Source organism: Thalassophryne amazonica, chromosome 10 (genome assembly GCF_902500255.1).
Source record: "Thalassophryne amazonica chromosome 10, fThaAma1.1, whole genome shotgun sequence".
In the NCBI taxonomy this organism is placed as follows: Eukaryota; Metazoa; Chordata; class Actinopteri; order Batrachoidiformes; family Batrachoididae; genus Thalassophryne; species Thalassophryne amazonica.
This window is the reverse complement of record NC_047112.1, coordinates 40,427,111-40,446,822: the sequence shown is the minus strand read 5'-3', so window position 1 is coordinate 40,446,822 and position 19,712 is coordinate 40,427,111. Positions and strand designations below refer to the sequence as shown.

The 19,712-nt window shown below is 42.6% G+C and overlaps 1 protein-coding gene across 1 annotated transcript in view; it reads left to right on the top strand.

The window, feature by feature from the left end:
• zgc:153738 (uncharacterized protein LOC558115 homolog) overlaps nt 1-19,712 on the top strand; it is a 47,494-nt gene that overhangs the window by 13,495 nt on the left and 14,287 nt on the right. The window contains exons 2-11 of the mRNA XM_034179874.1: nt 880-1,207; nt 1,315-1,434; nt 2,239-2,418; nt 2,513-2,584; nt 12,571-12,776; nt 12,889-12,973; nt 13,084-13,194; nt 13,334-13,409; nt 13,585-13,691; nt 13,789-13,875. Coding sequence (XP_034035765.1) covers nt 880-1,207; nt 1,315-1,434; nt 2,239-2,418; nt 2,513-2,584; nt 12,571-12,776; nt 12,889-12,973; nt 13,084-13,194; nt 13,334-13,409; nt 13,585-13,691; nt 13,789-13,875 — 1,372 coding nt within the window. The remainder of the gene's footprint in view (nt 1-879; nt 1,208-1,314; nt 1,435-2,238; nt 2,419-2,512; nt 2,585-12,570; nt 12,777-12,888; nt 12,974-13,083; nt 13,195-13,333; nt 13,410-13,584; nt 13,692-13,788; nt 13,876-19,712) is intronic.

The following is a 19,712-nucleotide window of genomic DNA, read 5'->3' as shown; positions in this document are numbered from 1 at the left end:
TGCATCTGCCTGGAACACTAAGCATCACATCACAATCAGTCAAAATTCAACCTTCAGTTCTTTTACTCCCAGTCGTTAGCGGCTACGAAAACAAGTTGTGTAATAATAATAATAAGTACATCCAGCTCCTCATTCCCAGTTCAGATTGACCCCAGCATGCTAAAACAAGGTTGAATAACACGTACATTCTCGGGTTTAAGTGCAAACAGCACAACACCGTTCTCATCAGAAAGAAGACAAAAGGTACAAATGTTTAACAGTGATAACATATATATATATAAAATCTTTAACAGAAACATTTTTAAATTTTGACCCCTGTGTAATTCTTCAATTGACCCCTACCTGGCCACCTACTGAAAATTCAAGTGGCTACTCAGTTTTTTCAAAAGAGTAATGTCTAAGGAGTATTTGTGCCAACTTTGGTGCTTCTTTCAAGAAATGAACAATTGTTACAATTATCTGCTCCACTATTAATACTATTCCTGGCAAAATGGGATGACCAAGAAAAAGTTGTATGAGTGGACTAAACCAAATTGCCCAAAGAGCGAAAACTATAAACAGTTAATATAATAGGGCCTGGTGGGCTGCCTCACCTTGCTCAAGAAATACCAGAACCACAGTTGTGCTTCGAACATTTTTTAATAATCATCCACAAATGAAGCTAGAACCCCTAAAAGCTAGAAGGTAAAACATCTATGGGTACAGAAGAATAATGCCGCCACACCAATAAAAAATAAATGTGATCAGTATCACATAAAGTGAAACTGTTTATTAATCCAGTCATGGCTGTGGCTCTCACTTACGCATTATTAACTCAAGGGTAGATTTCTTCATCTCAGATCATCAGTTTGTTTTTTTATTTTTTTTACATTGTTACAGGACATACAACAGGATGTGGTTCGATGCCCAGGAAAAGTTGAGCTCTCTGGTGTCTCAGGAAATTGCTGTTCTGTCTGCCGAGCCAGAAAAAGACAGGGTTGTGTTCTTCCAGCGTGTGGCACTACTTTACATGCGCTATCTACAGATCTTCAGACAGCTGGAGAATGCTTATGACTTTGTGATCCACCCTCAAAAGAGACGACTCATTCGGATAATTTTGGAGGGAGTGATGGGGCGGGTTTTAGAGTTGAAGAACGAAATGGTGAACATTGAATATTCCGAGTACCACTACATGGATGATATCATCCTCGACTTGAAGCTTACACCTGTGAGTGTATAATACGGCTTATTCGGACACAATGGTTGTTTGTAGTCAATTTCAGGTATTGATTTTGTAGGTGTTGCAAAAATCTATTTTCTGTGTGTTCACTTCAGGCAGACCTTGAAATCCCGATCCCTCGCTTTTTCACAAGTGAAAACAACAAAGAATCTCAAGAGCAAAAGTTGATGCTTTCAAACATCTTTAAAATGGTGGGAAGCACTGAAACCCTCAAAGTAAGTCAAACACTAGCTATACCTTAGTTAACTAGTAGACTTAACCTTTAGTCTTTTAAGCTGTAAATGACAAGTAGCAATAAAATCATTACTTAATGTCAGGGTTCCTACAGCTTAAGGCAAGATTTAAGACTTTTAAAAGCTTTTTATTAATGATAGACAGAATTAAATTTAAGACCAGCTTCACAATCTGAGAGCTTTCGTGCCGGTATCTGAGGCGGTGTTGTACTGGAGACAAGGATAAAACCAGAACAGGAAGATATACCTGGTGTCTGTCGGCTCACTGATTTTGCAGTCTTGTATTGCTCACTTTGCATGTGAGATTCCCTTGCTTTGATTTCTATCCTGCTGAGTTTGAAGGATTTCCTGTATGAAAAGCATCGTGCCTTCCACCTTCCCTGGTAGTGGTTTAAGCCATGCTGCAAAAACTTCATAGTTTTCATTACATTTATCATCATATTGTGTGAAGCTAGTTGAAAGAGTGTGTAAATCTTCCGGCAAGAAACAAAAGACATTTATTGGTTCAGCTGTCTTGATTTGCATAGAATCACGGGAGGTTTCACTGAATTATATATAAAAAAAGATATTGATATTGTCATTTTTAATTCCAGTGTCAGAAGCAAGCATGAATAAAATCCTACTTCCTATGCTTTGGCATTTTTTTTTACTTTTGAAAGAATGATTTAAAACATGTTGATACCAATTAAGGCCTTGTTTTTAGATTTACCAATTCAGTACCTTTTAAGACTTTTTAAGGACCTGCATGAATCATGTGATGGATATTTGTTTTTATGGCACTGACAGACTGCACTGGTTCAAGACCTGAGTCAAGAGGACGCTGTAAAGATCATTCAGGTGATGGAAAGAGCCAGACAGGGGCGACTTAGGGCATTTTTGAAAAAAAGCAGGAATATGGGGCGAATCCATCAGGCTGAGGAACCAGATGAAACTACCATTGAGTTGGCTGCTGTCTGCATTCAGAAGGTGCCCAGCTGTAAAAGTAATAGCACACACTTTTTGCTTTTTCCGCTTTCTGTCATCATTCATGTTGACGGGAGTAGTTAAACAATGTTTGCAGTTTTGGAGAGGGTATGCAGAAAGGAAGACGATCAAGGCTGCTCGGAATGAAGAGATGATATTTCTTGGAATGGTGAGTAAAAATGGATCTGTTCTTGGGTTTTTGAAAAGTCACCAGTAACTGAACCAGAATGACTGCTTATTGATTGTTTTAATAGTAAGTCGCTTCGGCTGCTCCCTTGTTTGCACTCGGGGTCGCCGTAGCAAATTCAAGGTGGATCTGCATGTTGAATTGGCACAGGTTTTACGCCGGATGCCCTTCCTGACGCATCTCCACATTACATGGAGAAATGTGACGGGTGAGATTTGAACCCGGAGCCTTCTGAACTGAAACCAAATGTATTAACCACTTGGCCACCACCCCTCCTTATTGATTGTTTTAATATGCTTCCAAATACAACTCAGTGTATACAAAAAGAATGGGCATGGGTGTGGCTGAATCAGGGACCTTCTTGCGTGGAGGCAAGCATACTAGCTGGCACTGCTGCTCTAATGCGTAACCTCAAACTAAGGGCCCCTTCACACATAGTACGAAGAAGTACAACTCAGGGCAAATCACGGCGGAACAGCTCATATGAGTGAACCACGGAGACATCAAGCTGACGGGCAGGCATGAGCGATGCCACTGCAACGGTTTTGTGCACGCAGGAACACAGTGCGAGCAGCTACGCGCTGTGTAACCACATTGTGCAGCTGGTGTGAATATATATATAAAAAAAAAAATACATGCCACCCATGGGATTCGAACCTGCAATTTCCAAAAGCTCTGATTGCCAGCCAGAAATGTTACCACTGAGCTACCATCGCTGTCTTGTAAAAGGTGCGGGAAAATGCCTGATATCAAGAAGGACATGGACGTATTTTAAAAAAACACACACACCATATAAAAACAACACATTTTATTGAATCCCTCTTATCAAGCGGGCAATACAAGTATGATCCGTCTGTTCCTCTGTAGAAGAGCAATGGTCAGTTCAGTTCATCATTTTTTATTTGCACAACAGATTTACATGGTTGTAAGCAGACATTTGTAAATTTAAATATATACATGCCCAAAAGGAGTAGGCTGGAGCAAAGCTTATAAACGCCTATACCCCTCTGTACAGACAAATTAGGCAGTGGATAAGTGCATGGCATAATGTTGTACCTTGTACGTAACCTTTCAGTAAACACCATTTCAAGGTCATCAAATCATAATATTCACTCATTGGTCATACACCTGTTGTTGTGTCTCGCCCATATTGTGACGTACATGGTCACAGATGTACAGTCATGAAATGACATGAATGAGAAGCAGGGCGCTCTTGTGGATGGATGGATGGATGGATGGATGGATGGATGGATGGATGAGATTTATTGTCATTGTCATTACAAGTGCAACAACAACTAGATTTTGTCCACACTCAAATTGCCAGAGACAGGATACAGCAATTAATCCACAATTATTACTTGCTTACCATAATAATGGCACACATCAGAATTAAAGACAACACATATACATTTGACATTGTTTATGTGCACTAAACTTGAAACATCCGTTCTCCAAATTGAGGTGATGTGAGTGTGTGGTAGCCGCAGCAACATGTCGTCGCGCCGCCGCTAGCTTGGGGGGAACAGGGGCCTGCCGCAGTTAAAACTGCACAGCCCCCGGAGGGAGAATGGAGTGGCATGAGCAGGGGCCGGGATGGGGTGGTGGATGGGGACAGGAGGGGGGTAGGGACGATGTGGAGCATGCTTCAGTCTCTTGTCCTTGTGTGACTCAGTTGTTTTTCTGTCCGTGTGGGAGTTAGAGAATATAACGGGCAACTGAATGTACACCAAGGCTGTAGACATTCTTCTGGAGGAAAACAACGGGGCATTTTATCCTTCAGAGGCTGATAAGCCTGCCGTGTTTGTGGTTGAGCAGTGAAAAACACTTTTACAATCTCACATGAACAAACCAGAACCCAAATTATAAATATTCCCCAGTCTCTGAAATCTTCATCTGCAAGGTGCGCATTTGCTCCAAGATGTTATCCAATTTGCTTCTGAGTTCAAGGGTTAACGCAGTCTGAGAAGGCATCGCCTTGCCCAACTCATTAATCATGACGGACAGGTGAGGGGTCGTGGTTCTGGTGGCAGCCGTCTTGCCAATTTTCCGGTAGGTCAGGGCAGCACATAAGCCAATAAGTACCAGCCCTCTTACTATGAAACCAAATATGAATAAATCCTTGACGTCCTCCACAGAGAATGGCACAAAGCATGCGACTCACCACATCTCCCAGGCATTGAGAACATAGCCCGCAGGGTCCCCCGGCCCTGATCTTCTTGGAGAAAAAATGGTGTCAATAGCATTCAGAGACGAGCTGATCAATTCCATGGTTAATCCAATATAGTTTGAAGAATTCACAGTCTGGTAAAGTAGGGACTTTGAAGGTTGGACCAGAGATAAGGGAGAGAGGAGGAGATGCGTCCACCCTCGCTGGAGTTCCAAGCTCCAAGGCCCCGTGCACATGCCCTGCCTGACACACGTGTCTTGTGGACAGCGCGCCGCAGGACAGACACCGTGTCATGTGGAACAAAGCTCACGTGGGTGACATGACACTCAGATCGCCTGCTGCATGTTATGATCTGACGATTCCTTTCACCTGGGGTAGCCTGTTAATGTGCGTGGCATTGTATGCGCCCGCTCGCTGCATTCCATTGCAGCAGCAATATATGTTTTTATGTGTGTCCACGTGAGGACAGCAAGATAGATAGATAGATAGATAGATACGTTTAATGTCCCCGTGGGGAAATTTGTCTTGGACTTCTCAAAAATCATGACCCATACAGAGATACAGAACGGGACATAAACAGTTCATAACAGTGAATAAAAAAAAAAAAAGAATAAAAATAAATAAATAAACATACAAATACTCAAACCGCCTACTTAGCCTGATTGTTAGCAGTGTTTGTTATGATATTTGTTAAGGGCTATGATTGATATAGGAACAAAAGAGTTTCTATATCTATTCAGTCTACAGTGGGGGACTCTGAAACGCCGGCCCGATGGTAGCGACTCGTATTGCGTGTGCAGAACATGGGAGGGGTCAGAACGAATTCTGTCCACTTGCTTCATCACGCACTGATCAAAAATTGACTGAGGATTGTTATACTGTTTCAGACCGATGATTTTCATTGCTGTGAAGACAAGGTAGTTTAATTTTGATCTTAGGGACACAGGAAGGTTCCCAAACCAAGTGGTTATGCCATATCTTAGAATGCTTTCCAGAACTGCCTGATAAAACAGTAACATAATTTTTTGGTCGACTCCATGAAAATGCAAACGCCGCAGAAAATAGAGTCGTTGATTCAAGCGGGAACATAACCAGTCAACATGAGTATTCCATGTAAGGGAGCTGTCTATACAGACACCAAGATATTTGTACGATTGCACCTGTGTGATTGGATGCTGGTGTATAATTACAGGGTTGTGATTGCCAACTAACTTTGGATCAAAAATGACTGTCTTTTTAACATTTCAAGTAAGGTAACTGGAGTCACACCACACAACAAACTGCCTTACTTCTGAATGATAGATATTCAGATCATTCTGTTGAAGCAAGCACAGAAGTGCTGAGTCGTCTGAATATTTGAAAATATAGTTCCCAGGGTTCCCAGCAAGCAGACACACGCACATCACAGTGGACAGTTGTTAGTTCATGTCTGTCCAAACACGGTATGTGTTCCCCAGCCGTTATGTCCAGAACCACAGATCTCCAAAGCTGGTCCTGTTGGCGGACACACTCCCTGTCAGTTCAATGCACACACCAACGTGTCACTATGTCTGTTTGCAAAGCCAACTCATGGGGGCATTGAGACAGATTTCACATCAATTCAATCAATCAATCAAAAAATTTTTTTATATATAGCGCCAAATCACAGCAAACAGTTGCCCCAAGGCGCTTTATATTGTAAGGCAAGGCCATACAAAAATTATGTAAAACCCCAACGGTCAAAACGACCCCCTGTGAGCAAGCACTTGGCTACAGTGGGAAGGAAAAACTCCCTTTTAACAGGAAGAAACCTCCAACAGAACCAGGCTCGGGGAGGGGCAGTCTTCTGCTGGGACTGGTTGGGGCTGAGGGAGAGAACCAGGAAAAAGACATGCTGTGGAGGGGAGCAGAGATCGATCACTAATGATTAAATGCAGAGTGGTGCATACAGAGCAAAAAGAGAAAGAAACAGTGCATCATGGGAACCCCCCAGCAGTCTACATCTATAGCAGCATAACTAAGGGATGGTTCAGGGTCATCTGATCCAGCCCTAACTATAAGCTTTAGCAAAAAGGAAAGTTTTAAGCCTAATCTTAAAAGTAGAGAGGGTGTCTGTCTCCCTGATCTGAATTGGGAGCTGGTTCCACAGGAGAGGAGCCTGAAAGCTGAAGGCTCTGCCTCCCATTCTACTCTTACAAACCCTAGGAACTACAAGTAAGCCTGCAGTCTGAGAGCGAAGCGCTCTATTGGGGTGATATGGTACTACGAGGTCCCTAAGATAAGATGGGACCTGATTATTCAAAACCTTATAAGTAAGAAGAAGAATTTTAAATTCTATTCTAGAATTAACAGGAAGCCAATGAAGAGAGGCCAATATGGGTGAGATATGCTCTCTCCTTCTAGTCCCCGTTAGTACTCTAGCTGCAGCATTTTGAATTAACTGAAGGCTTTTTAGGGAACTTTTAGGACAACCTGATAATAATGAATTACAATAGTCCAGCCTAGAGGAAATAAATGCATGAATTAGTTTTTCCAGCTCGACAGTGATCGTCTGCTGACTGTTGTCGTGCTAGTAGTGTGAATGGTCACACATTTTATAAGGCCAAGCGAGCGGTGTTAGATGTTCATGTGTGTCACCTGGAATTTGGCCGTCACCTGCCGCAAGAGGGTTAATTGGGCTGTCACAGCGCACACTCTCTTTCAGCTGCTGGTGTGGACAAATAGTTGTAGCAACAGGTGTATGAGGTGTTGGAGGTAGCTACGATTTTACACATATTGCACACAATTCCTGCTTTATGCGCACTTCATGCCCAATTCAACCACATTTGTACTATGTATGAAGGGCCCCTAAATGATGTATATTACCGTGTTATTGTATTATCAGACACTGTCATCCTGTGTCGATCTTTCACTTTTTTTTTAAGCAGCAACTGTTACGACTGCTCATACTGTAAAGTTCTTTCATCTCAATAAATATGAAGTACAATTACTCAGAGATTTTTGTCATTTCATCTTGTACTTTTGCTGCCACAGCCTTGGTGCTTTGAGCAAACCTGATCTCATCAGATCTCAGAAGTGAAGCAGAGTAGATTCCAGTTAGTACTTCACTGTGAGATCAGTTGGGAACACCAGGAGTTGTGAGCATGTTTATTCAAGTAGACTAGTTTTGCATCAGGATGGGCATATGACATAAAAATTGTGCCAGGTCACAATGTGGATCTTTACAGGATCAGTGTATTCACCCCAAACCAACAGGGGGCAGCTGAAAACCTGCTAATGTACTTTGCACCGTATAAACAGAAGAACAATTCTGTGCTCGACTTGATGGTCTGTGGCAGAATTACTTTCTGCCTCCTCATGACAGAATTCCAAAAGTCCTGATGAACCAAAGATATTTCATGTTTTTTTTCTTGCCAGTTTTATTTGTTAATATGCGCATGTTTTCCTGCATTTAAGGCCTGCAACACATTACAAAATACGAGGTCTATTAGAAAAGTATCCGAACCTTATTATTTTTTTCAAAAACCATATGGATTTGAATCACGTGTGATTGCGTCAGACAAGCTTGAACCCTCGTGCGCATGTGTGAGTTTTTCCACGCCTGTCGGTTGCGTCATTCGCCTGTGAGCAGGCTTTGAGTGAGGAGTGGTCCAGCCCCCTCGTCTTTGTTTCATTGCCAGGAGATGTCGGAATGATTTGGGCTTTTTTTCCATCAGAATTTTTTCAGAAACTGTTAGAGACTGGCAGGTGGAAATCATTAGAAAAATTTATCTGGCTTTTGGTGAAAATGTTACAGGCTTGGTAGAGAATAAGGAGTGTTACTGTCGCTTTAAGAACAGCCTCCAGCGGCTGTGGGGCGCGCCGTGCTCCGAAGCCGCCATCGACAGGCTGAACGACCATTTCATTTCTAAACGGATGGCTGTCTGGATCCGTGACCATCGTGTGCCATTTCTCTGGTTATCACAAGAGCTGGACATCAACCATTTTCTGGCAGATTTCACTTTTAACAAGAGATTTTGTCATGGAAAGCTGAGCGGAGGCTTCGCGCGTCACGATGGATTTGCTACTGGAGCGAGACAAAACCACCTCTGTTTTGGTCTCACAGGACGGCTTTGAGATGGCGTTCAGACAGCTGTCGGTGGTTTTTCCATTGAGTGATTATCCGAGAAATTGTGGATGTGCCTGGACATGCCAGAACATGTCCCGTGAGGCTTCATCACGGCGTTGCTGTGCACCATGCGGCACCGCCGCCATGCCTTTGTAATGTGCGCAGATGAGATTTTGTATTATCTTGTAAAATGCATGGATGTCCTTAGAAAAGATGCTGTCTTAAAGATAACATGTTACTATAAACTCTTAATGGACTTTTCTGCTTTAATGCTGCCATCACAGAAGTGTTTGCTAAGTGTTTACCTTTGCTAATGATATTGATACAACCCCAAACTATAACATACTTTACACATAACAGCTTTTATAACAGCCTGGATGCTCCTTGTCATCTTTGGTCCAGAGCACACAGCATATGTTTCTTCCAAGAATAAATAAATAAATACTGGAACACTGATTTGTCTGACCACAGTATGGTTCCATTGTGTGATGGTCTAACTCAGATGTTTCCATGCTTAGAAAAGTTGACGCCATTTCTGGACAAGGTTGCTCTGGTGTAATTTTTACCAAAGACAAGCACTGTGCTAACGACAAACATGTTATGATGATATACAAATGCCAGAAGATTATTATGTTGTTGTTACTGATAATATTTAACAGATCTTAGAAGGATAAGTACGTTGTATCCAGAAAGTATTCACAGCATTTCACTTTTTCTACATTTTATTATGTTACAACCTTACTCCAAAATATAGTCAATTAGTTTTTTTCCCCCAAAATCTACTCACATCACTCCATAGTGACAACATGGAAAAAGATTTTGAAATTTCGGCAAATTTATTAATAATAATAAAAAAAACTAAGAAATCACATGTACATAATTCACAGCCTTTGGTCAGTACTTTGTTAATGCACCTTTGCAGCAATTACAGCCTCAAGTCTTCTTGAATATGATGCCACAAGCTTGGTGCTCCTATCTTTGGGCAGTTTTTTCCCATTCCTCTTTGCAGCACCTCTCAAGCTTCAGGTTAGCAGGGGTCATCGGTGCACAGCCATTTTCAGATCTCTCCAGAGATGTTCATTTGGATTCAGGTCTGGTCTCTGGCTGGGTCACTCGGGGACATTCACAGAGTTGTCCTGAATCCACTCCTTTGATATCTTGGCTGTGTGCTGAGGGTCATTGTCCTGCTGAAAGATGAATCGTCACCCCAGTCTGAGGTCAAGAGCAGTCTGGAGCAGGTTTTCATCCAGGATGTCTCTGTACATTGCTGCATTCATCTTTCCCTCAATCCTGACTAGTCTCCCAGTTCCTGCCTCTGAAAAACATCCCCACAGCATGATGCTGCCACCACCATGCTTCACTGTAGGCATGGCGCCTGGTTTCCTCCAAACATGACGCCTGGCATTCACAACACAGAGTTCAGTTTGTGTCTCATCAGACCAGAGAATTTTGTTTCTCATAGTCTGAGAGTCCTTCAGGTGCATTTTGGCAAACTCCAGGTGGGCTGCCATGTGCCTTTTACTAAGGAGTGGCTTCCGTCTGGCCACTCTACCATACAGGCCTGATTGGTGCATTGCTGCAGAGATGGTTGTCCTTCTGAAAGGTTTTCCTCTCTCCACAGAGGAATGCTGGAGCTCTGACAGAGTGACCTTTGAGTTCTTGGTCACCTCCCTGACAAAGGGCCTTCTCCCCCGATTGCTCAGTTTAGACGGGCGGTCTGCTCTTGAAAGAGTCCTGGTGGATCAGAACTTCTTCCATTTACAGATGAAGGAGGCCACTGTGCTCACTGGGACCTTCAAAGCAGCAGAAATATTTCTGTACTCTTCCCCAAGTTTGTGCCTCGAGACAATCCTGTCTCGGAGGTCTACAGAAAATTCTTTTGATTTCATGCTTGGTTTGTGGTCTGACATGCACTGTTAGCTGTGGGCCTTATATGTAGACAGATGTGTGCCTTTCCAAATCATGTCCAATCAACTGAATTTACCCCCAAATATCTCAAGGATGATCAGTGGAAACAGGATGCACCTGAGCACAATTTTGAACTTCATGGCAAAGGGTGTGAATACTTACATACATGTGATTTCATAGTTTTTAAAATTTGTAATAAATTTGCAAAAATCTAAAAAAAAAGAAGTTTTTCATGTTTTTTGCACAGACTAGATAATAGGATTTCTGTGATCTTCAAATGTTGTATGAAAAAAAAAGATGTAGTGTGAAAAATGTATACTTTTATAAAAAGCCATGAGGCAAGAATTCAGAATTAAGGGTGATAATTTGAATTTTAAAAAGGAACATTAAAATGAATCAAGCATACCAGTGGAAAAATTCTGATTATTTGGACTGTTTAAAAAAGAGTGAATTTCCATGATCCAGAGTTGGAACTCTCCAGACCTAGGTATTTTCTCGAAACTGATCTCTCCAAACTCGGGTACCTTCCGAAAAGTGATATCATCTACAGTTGTTTTTGTTGGTGTAAGACTTGCTAGATTTAGAACAGACCACCCTTTGGGATGGAAGAACTGCCGTTTTTACAGTAATAAAGACTGCAAACCAGTGTAAATCAAAGTTATTCTGTTGTTCTTTGAGGACTTCGTGAATTTTGCTTCTTTAGCCAGCAAATAAAAACTGTTGCTTTGGGACTTTGATGTTTTCTTTGACGTTTCTGGGAACCTTTAAGGAGATATTTTTAAACAAGCTAAAATGCTTAGACTCTTGTCTGGTGATCAAGGACTCTGTCCGATGTCTCCACGACATTACCATAAGATTTTGTTTTTGTACAATAAAGCTTTCAGTAGCATTTGTGAATGTCACTCTGTATTGTTGTGTTTGGCAAAGGTTTCCCAAAGTAATCCCTTGCCCACGTGGTTATATCAGCTACTGATGAATGACAGTTCTTGATGCAGTGTTAAGCTTAGGCTTGTGTGCTTGCCCTTAACACACTAAAATTCCTCCAGATTCCTTGATTCATTTAATGATAGTATACACTGTAGAGAGAGAAATATGCAAACCCTTCTAATCTTTGATGAACATTCTTTTTAAACATTTCTGTAATTTTCTCATTCATCTGTTGACAAGTTAGAGATCCTCGGCCCATTTTTGCTCCTCAAAGACTGCCTTTCGAGGATACTTCTTTTGTACTAAGTCATGATTCGAATCACCTGTTGATATCATCTGTTTGAAATAACATTATTATTTTTTTTGTTACCTCATAACTCGCCCTAAAGTGTTGTGGGCTTTAAATGCAGGATTGAATGTATATTAACAAATGCAATGAAGTTGACCACACAATACATGAAATATCTTGGCTTCAAACTGTCTTTAGTGACAAAATAAATATATTTATTCTTATATATAAGAATCACTATGTGCTGTGGGTTTTTTTATTTTTTTCATACATTCCCAACTTTTACTGATTTGGAGTTGTATATGACATGAACAGTGGGAATGAAAATGACGTGTTAGTTATACGTACAATAATAATGAGACTTGTGTTATGTTGTGTGCTGCTTTGTGCTGGGTAGACAGTGTGGCCTTACTTGTCACGGTGTGTTAGCATTGTCCAGGTTCAAGCTGTGCTGGGATAGGCTCTGTCCTTCCTGCAACTCCTAATGGTGCAAGTGGAAGAAAATGAACTTTGAAAAGATACTCTTTTGGAGACCTTTTAGTAAACTAGTGCATCCACTTACTACATGATGTTTGTCACTTCTATGTGAGGCCATGGATCCAAAATACCAGGGCCAAACTCCTGCAGAAGTCACTGCTGCAACTCATGAAGCTTCCACACAAGCTAAACAGGAGGAATATGAGAAAGACTACCAGCAGTCCATAGAGACCATCACAAAACAACTACGGGATATGGAGGGGCCTGACATAAGTGCAACCATGAAAGACCAGATCCGACAGTGGTTCATTGAATGTCGGTGAGGTAACACGTCTGGCACTTGTGTGATTGTTCTTATAAATACACAGAAGTTTAAAGTAACTACATATTTGTGTTGTCATGTTTTTCTTTTTGTGTATTTGTTTAAATAGTGATGCTACGGGGTCTTTTCCAGACTACCCAGATGCAGAGGAAGGAGGCTCAGCTCTCATTTTTACTGAAAAATCTCCTCAGCAGGTACAGTGCCGTTATGTCCAGAAGAACACATCCTTATGGCACTTTGTGTGTTTTAAATTAAGTAATCAAGTCATGGGTTGACACTGCTTGCTTTGAAATTGATGATTCAGTTAATGGAAGAAAATGCTGCAAATGAAGCCGAGGACTCCCACAACAAAACAAAAGGAAAGCAGGAAAAGAAGGAAAAAGGGAAGAAGGACAGTAAGACTAATGGCAACCAAGTAAGACTTGGATCTAATATGGTGACTGAAGTATTTGTAGTTGATGTCTGGCTATTTTTAAAAGTAGATGAATACATTGTACACAATGAATCTCATCAGTTGGACACCGATCATTCCAATATAATTTAATTGTGAACAGGAAGTTAAGGAAGGACTGGTGATGCGACCGTCTGCTTTTCTGGCAGATTTGGAAGCTGGAATCAAGTCATTTGTTGGTATGTCTAAATGACATAAAATGAATAAGATCCTGTGGTGGCATGGATGTTAACTTTAAGATAAGGAAAAGCCTGTTTTTAGACTGGAATGGATTTGCTACACACCAGTGGTGTTTCCTGTTTGGTCAGTTATTTATGTACCACCTTTCCTACAGTGAATATTATTTATTCTCAGATGTTTGGAAGAACCGTGATGAGTCCAGCAACCCCAACCAAAGACACAATGTGGAGCTGATCAAAGAAGAAATGAGGAAAGTCATAGAGGCAGAGATTCGAGTACAGGTGATGCTGGCCTGGTTATTTTAACAGGCTAAAATGACTTTGTGATGTGCTGGTACATGTATGTCAGTGTTATCTGTTACTGCTCTTACTGTCTCAGGTGGATGAAGACATGAGACAAGAGTTGGCCAACTGGAAGCTAGCTGTGGATAAAGACAAAGGTGGTGAAAGCAAAGGACATGCTAAGGTTAATTAAAGAACAGACAATAACACATAGCACATCCCCGTCTCATCTATACCATAATTCTCGAGCACATTATAAGTCCAGTTTCTCACAATGGAGGTTCATAATAACATTAACCTGCTAGCATCACATTATGTGACACTACCAAGTTTTCATGGTAACATTAACCCATTAGCATCGCATTATGTGACTCCATTAGCATTGCGTTATGTGATGCTAGCAAGTTCTCGTGCTAATCTAATGGGCCTTTCAGACTGAATGCGGCGGAAACTCATTCGAATGGCGGGCAAGATGAGGTCGCACAGCCATCTGATTACGTTCGCAGCATTCACACAGCGTCGAACGCAGGTTGGAGATATCGTGCCGCGGCCAAGCAGCTGCATAAATCATCGGCCATGTCAAACTGTGGTTGAATGGCGCGATTGAGGCAGCCTTCACACCAGCAGCCAAATGTCGGCGAATTCCTGATGAATGGCCATTCAACCCACTCTCGGCTGGAGTCAGCCAAAGTCCAGGTGCCACCCACGAACATCCAACACCACTTAGAAAAGGCAAGGCTATTCGTGCAGCCAGCACGTGAGTAGAGACCAGGTGATCAGATGCAAGCTGGCTATGGGAATGGTCCCAAATTTTCGAAGTGCCCCACAAGTGTGTCGTTACCAAGCAACACATATGCCATGCAAGTGTGCTCCCCCCCGCAACACAAATGGCATGAGGAGTGTGTCGTGTCATGTGTCTCAGCTGAGCTTGACGAAGTGCGATTGCTGTCCACCACAGTGCGCATCTGGACGGTTGTAATGTCCAGCTGGAACAGCTGACTGCTGTGCACTCACAACTCAGCTAGAGAACACATATCGTGCCATGAACAACATGAACAACACTCCACACAATGCACATGTGTGGGTGGGCTCTCATGCTGTCATGACATGCTGATAATTACATACAGACAAGATCACATGGGGACCGGCCAGCAGCGTCTGAGCACGCACGGCACGGTGTGAACAGCATTATCAGCTGGCCAGCCAGGCTAATGGACCTTCCACCATGTAAATTGTAGTCCACATGACAGAAAGAGTGGAAACTAAATAACATATACGATAAGGGGAAAGGTGTGAACTCAGTCATGTGTGATCACTTTGCTCATAGTGCTGTGAACACACGAGGCATTTCAGCTGACCATTGGCCAGCAACTCACTGTCAGCTGGAACTGACAGCGAGTCAGTGCACACATGTTAAATTGAAAACACAGAGAACAGACAGGTTCAGGACAAATAAATAAATACAACAATAACTACATATACTCAACAAAAATATAAACGCAACACTTTTGGTTTTGCTCCCATTTTGTATGAGATGAACTCAAAGATCTAAAACGTTTTCCACATACACAATATCACCATTTCCCTCAAATATTGTTCACAAACCAGTCGAAATCTGTGATAGTGAGCACTTCTCCTTTGCTGAGATAATCCATCCCACCTCACAGGTGTGCCATACCAAGATGCTGATTAGACACCATGATTAGTGCACAGGTGTGCCTTAGACTGTCCACAATAAAAGGCCACTCTGAAAGGTGTGCAGTTTTGTTTTATTGGGGGGGGATACCAGTCAGTATCTGGTGTGACCACAATTTGCCTCATGCAGTGCAACACATCTCCTTCGCATCATCCGTGAAGAGAACACCTCTCCAACGTGCCAAACGCCAGCGAATGTGAGCATTTGACCACTCAAGTCGGTTACGACGACGAACTGGAGTCAGGTCGAGACCCCGATGAGGATGACGAGCATGCAGATGAGCTTCCCTGAGACGGTTTCTGACAGTTTGTGCAGAAATTCTTTGGTTATGCAAACCGATTGTTTCAGCAGCTGTCCGAGTGGCTGGTCTCAGACGATCTTGGAGGTGAACATGCTCATGTGGAGGTCCTGGGCTGGTGTGGTTACACATGGTCTGCGGTTGTGAGGCTGGTTGGATGTACTGCCAAATTCTCTGAAACGACTTTGGAGACGGCTTATGGTAGAGAAATGAACATTCAATACACGAGCAACAGCTCTGGTTGACATTCCTGCTGTCACATGCCAATTGCACGCTCCCTCAAATCTTGCGACATCTGTGGCATTGTGCTGTGTGATAAAACTGCACCTTTCAGAGTGGCCTTTTATTGTGGGCAGTCTAAGGCACACCTGTGCACTAATGGTGTCTAATCAGCATCTTGATATGGCACACCTGTGAGGTGGGATGGATTATCTCAGCAAAGGAGAAGTGCTCACTATCACAGATTTCGACTGGTTTGTGAACAATATTTGAGAGAAATGGTGATATTGTGTATGTGGAAAAAGTTTTAGATCTTTGAGTTCATCTCATACAAAATGGGAGCAAAACCAAAAGTGTTGCGTTTATATTTTTGTTGAGTGTACATAATCACATAACAAATACATACAAATAAATAATCACAGAACAAAGAAACAGAGCGTGAGGCTTTTTTCTTTGAGTGGAGCTGGTCGGCAGAGGTGGGTGTGTCCGTGGCTGCAGCAGCTGTTGAGAACTGTGGATTCGCAAGTCACAGTGGGAGAACACATATCGTGCCATGAAGGATATCGCCTGGCAACACTCCACCATGAGGCACGTGCATGGGCATGCTGTTCTCACGTGGAAATACAATAAACACATATTGCCTTTGCAACGCGGGCAGAGCGTGCACGAAACTGTCACCGTGGTATTGTGCACGCCTGTCCAACCGTGTGTCTCTCCCGATAGCAGGTGGAATTTTTCACGGTTCCCCAATTGTTTTTTTCCGCAGTTTTTTGGACGGTTCCTGCTTGTTTTGCCCAACTTCGTGTTATGTGTGAAGCAGCCATTAGGTTTGACATCGTACCTAACCCCAAGCTAGTGCCAAACCAATTACACAACATATAAAGATGGTAACTTCACTAAAATAAGAAAATAGTGCTGCAACATAATGACATCATTTATCAGTTAGAAACTGGAATGGACTAAATTTATATGTAATTTAGACGGAACTTGGAACATGTTTCTCAATATTTTCCCTTTAAGATTATTGCCAGATTTATTGGCTGTTACCATAATAAAGCATATTTTATTTATCAGTAATATATTTACGATGGATAATGAAAGTATCGAAAATAGTTACTGTATTTTCCGGACTATAAGTCGCACCGGAGTATAAGTCGCACCAGCCAGTTTATCCAGTATAAAGAAAAATAAACCATAAATAAGTTGCACTGGACTATAAGTCGCATGGACATACAGGTATGTTAACTTTACATGAAAAGTTCAGATGATAATATTGTGACGGGTACCGTTTTCGGATGCATATTTCACCAGTCGCAACTTGTAATCTGCAGAGTATGATTTTCTTTTTGGTGGCATTTTTTCGGGCCTTCTCCATTGTCTTGTTAAGTTATCAGTAATGTTGAAATTTTAATTTTTCTATGATAGTCAGAAGTTGCAGGAACAGTCACACAAGCCTTGAGTGCCCTCTCGTGAGCTGCATTTTACCTACGGATATGTTTGTATTTTGCGGACCACATTGCGAGCCGAACCATAACCCGCACCATCGCTGAACGGTTCTTTTCTAACATATTACCCGCTGTGGACCATAGTACACACCAGGTGTCAGCTGTCGATGTTCGTGTAGCACCTACCTGCGCAGCTCATGACCTCCCCGTGGTGTCGACCCCAGCTCTTTCCAAGTGCAGATGCTAATCCTCCGCCGTCGCTCACCCAGTGCTCCCACACAGCTCTCAGCGTCAACTTAAACACTCTGCTCACACTGATATCCAAGGGTTGAAGCTGTTTTGTTAGCCCTCTCCAAATAACAGCAAGCACCGTGTTCGTCTGCTTCACACCCTGTTTCACAATCATTGTCTTGGTGAGGTGAGGAATACGCATCCAGTGTTCTGTTCTCTGATTGGTTATCGCGACCAGCGTGACCTATAGGGCGGCCACCATACTACAGTTTCCGGTGGCCATTTTAAAACATAGAGTGATTCTGTCACATAAAATTGTTTTATTACGGTAAATTAATCGAGAATCTACCGGTATATTTTTCATTTATAAGTCGCTCTGGAGTATAGGTCGTCCCCCCGGCCAAAACATGTAAAAAAGTGTGACTTATAATCCGAAAAATACGGTAGCTATTGTTATTTGTGAGTGCCAGGACGGGCGGCTGCCCGGCAACCATAGCAGCTGGACCCGCAGTGCAAACTCCCAGACTAGGCTTAGGTGTAGGAGAAAACATGGTCTTTATTCCAGGCTCTTGTTCAGTACACATGTGATTAAGCAGCGGAGCAGAGGTACAATCAGGATCAGGCAAAACCGCAATCATGGTTGAGCAGGGGTCAGAGGCACGAGCAAACACAGACATCTTGGATGAAGCAAGAGGCATGGTCGAGGAAAACAGAGCAAAGATACGATACACGGCAAGGCAAAAAGCAGGACTGACAAAGAGAGCTGGAATGTGTACGAGACAACAAACTGGCGCTGATGTGGTGACTGGGAGGAGGTTAAATAGGACAGGACATAACAAGGTGCACATGAGGAACAATCTAGAAAGAGGTGTGGCTCGTGAACGACGATAAAATACTGTGCAAGATGGGGAGGACGAGAGTACACAAAGTGAAGTGATGTAGGAAACAAAGATGCGTGAGCAGGTGCCAAGAATGAGAATGAAAGAAGACACAGAGCGGACCGAGACAAAGTGAAAGACAAAGACATGAGGCAGTTGCAGAGATGTGGAGTGAGTACATAATCGGATGGGTGTGAGAGGAACAGGGAACTGTGAAATGAGGAGATAAACAGATGACAGAACAACTAATCAAAGACTAAATAATTAACAGAAAGCAAAACCAGATAAGTAAGCATAATTGAGGACAGTAATGATAAATAAAATTAACAAGTGATAACCTAATGAAAACTACATGAGCATAAATAGAGATAAATACTAAAACTAAACAGAAGCTGACTAAAAACAAGGTGGTAAAACAAACCATAAGAAAAGCAGTGACAAAACAATAACAGAAAACAAAACCTGACATTTAAGCACAACAAATGTTACAAATGAGAGAAACTGTTGTGTGGGCCGCCAGAAGAGGAGGTACTGCTGGCCCACCACCAGAGGGTGCCCTGCCTGAAGTGCGGGCTTCAGGCACGAGAGGGCGCTGCCGCCACGGACACAACCGGGAGTGACAGCTGTCACACATCAACTCATGACAGCTGTCACCCATCTTCATTTCATCACTCCATAAAAGCCGGATGTCATCTCCACCTCGCTGCCTAGATATCATCTACCTGTGAAGGTAATTCTCTGCTAAACTGAAAACACCGACTAATAGTCTGAACTTCTTTGCAGCCATTTTCCTGTAAGTGTTTCCTTATCTGTGGGATTGCGTTTGGTGTGATCAGCGACGGCTTCGCTTCACACCCCAACCAGATAAGTGGTTAGACAGGAGCTGCACGAGTGTGTGATTAGAGGTGGAGGTGACTTTCCACCTTCTGACTGTTTTTGTTACTGGGTGTGCACACACCCACATCTCACTGTTTGTGCTCCTCGCCAGCAGTACCAGATCCGACAGTCGGGGACGGTGATCACCTGGGAATTCGGGACTTGGCGGCTCCAGTATTCTCCGTGTTCTGTGGCGGTGGAAATCGTGTGGTTCCGGCTCTTCTCAGGACAGACGTCTCCTATCCTCGAGCCTGCCCACACGTCACCTTGGTGTATTGACTGCTGTCAGATTCTGTGATTGTCTGTATCATCGTTGTGCACATTCACAACATTAAATTGTTACCTTTTGGCTCATCTATTGACTGTTCATTTGTGGGT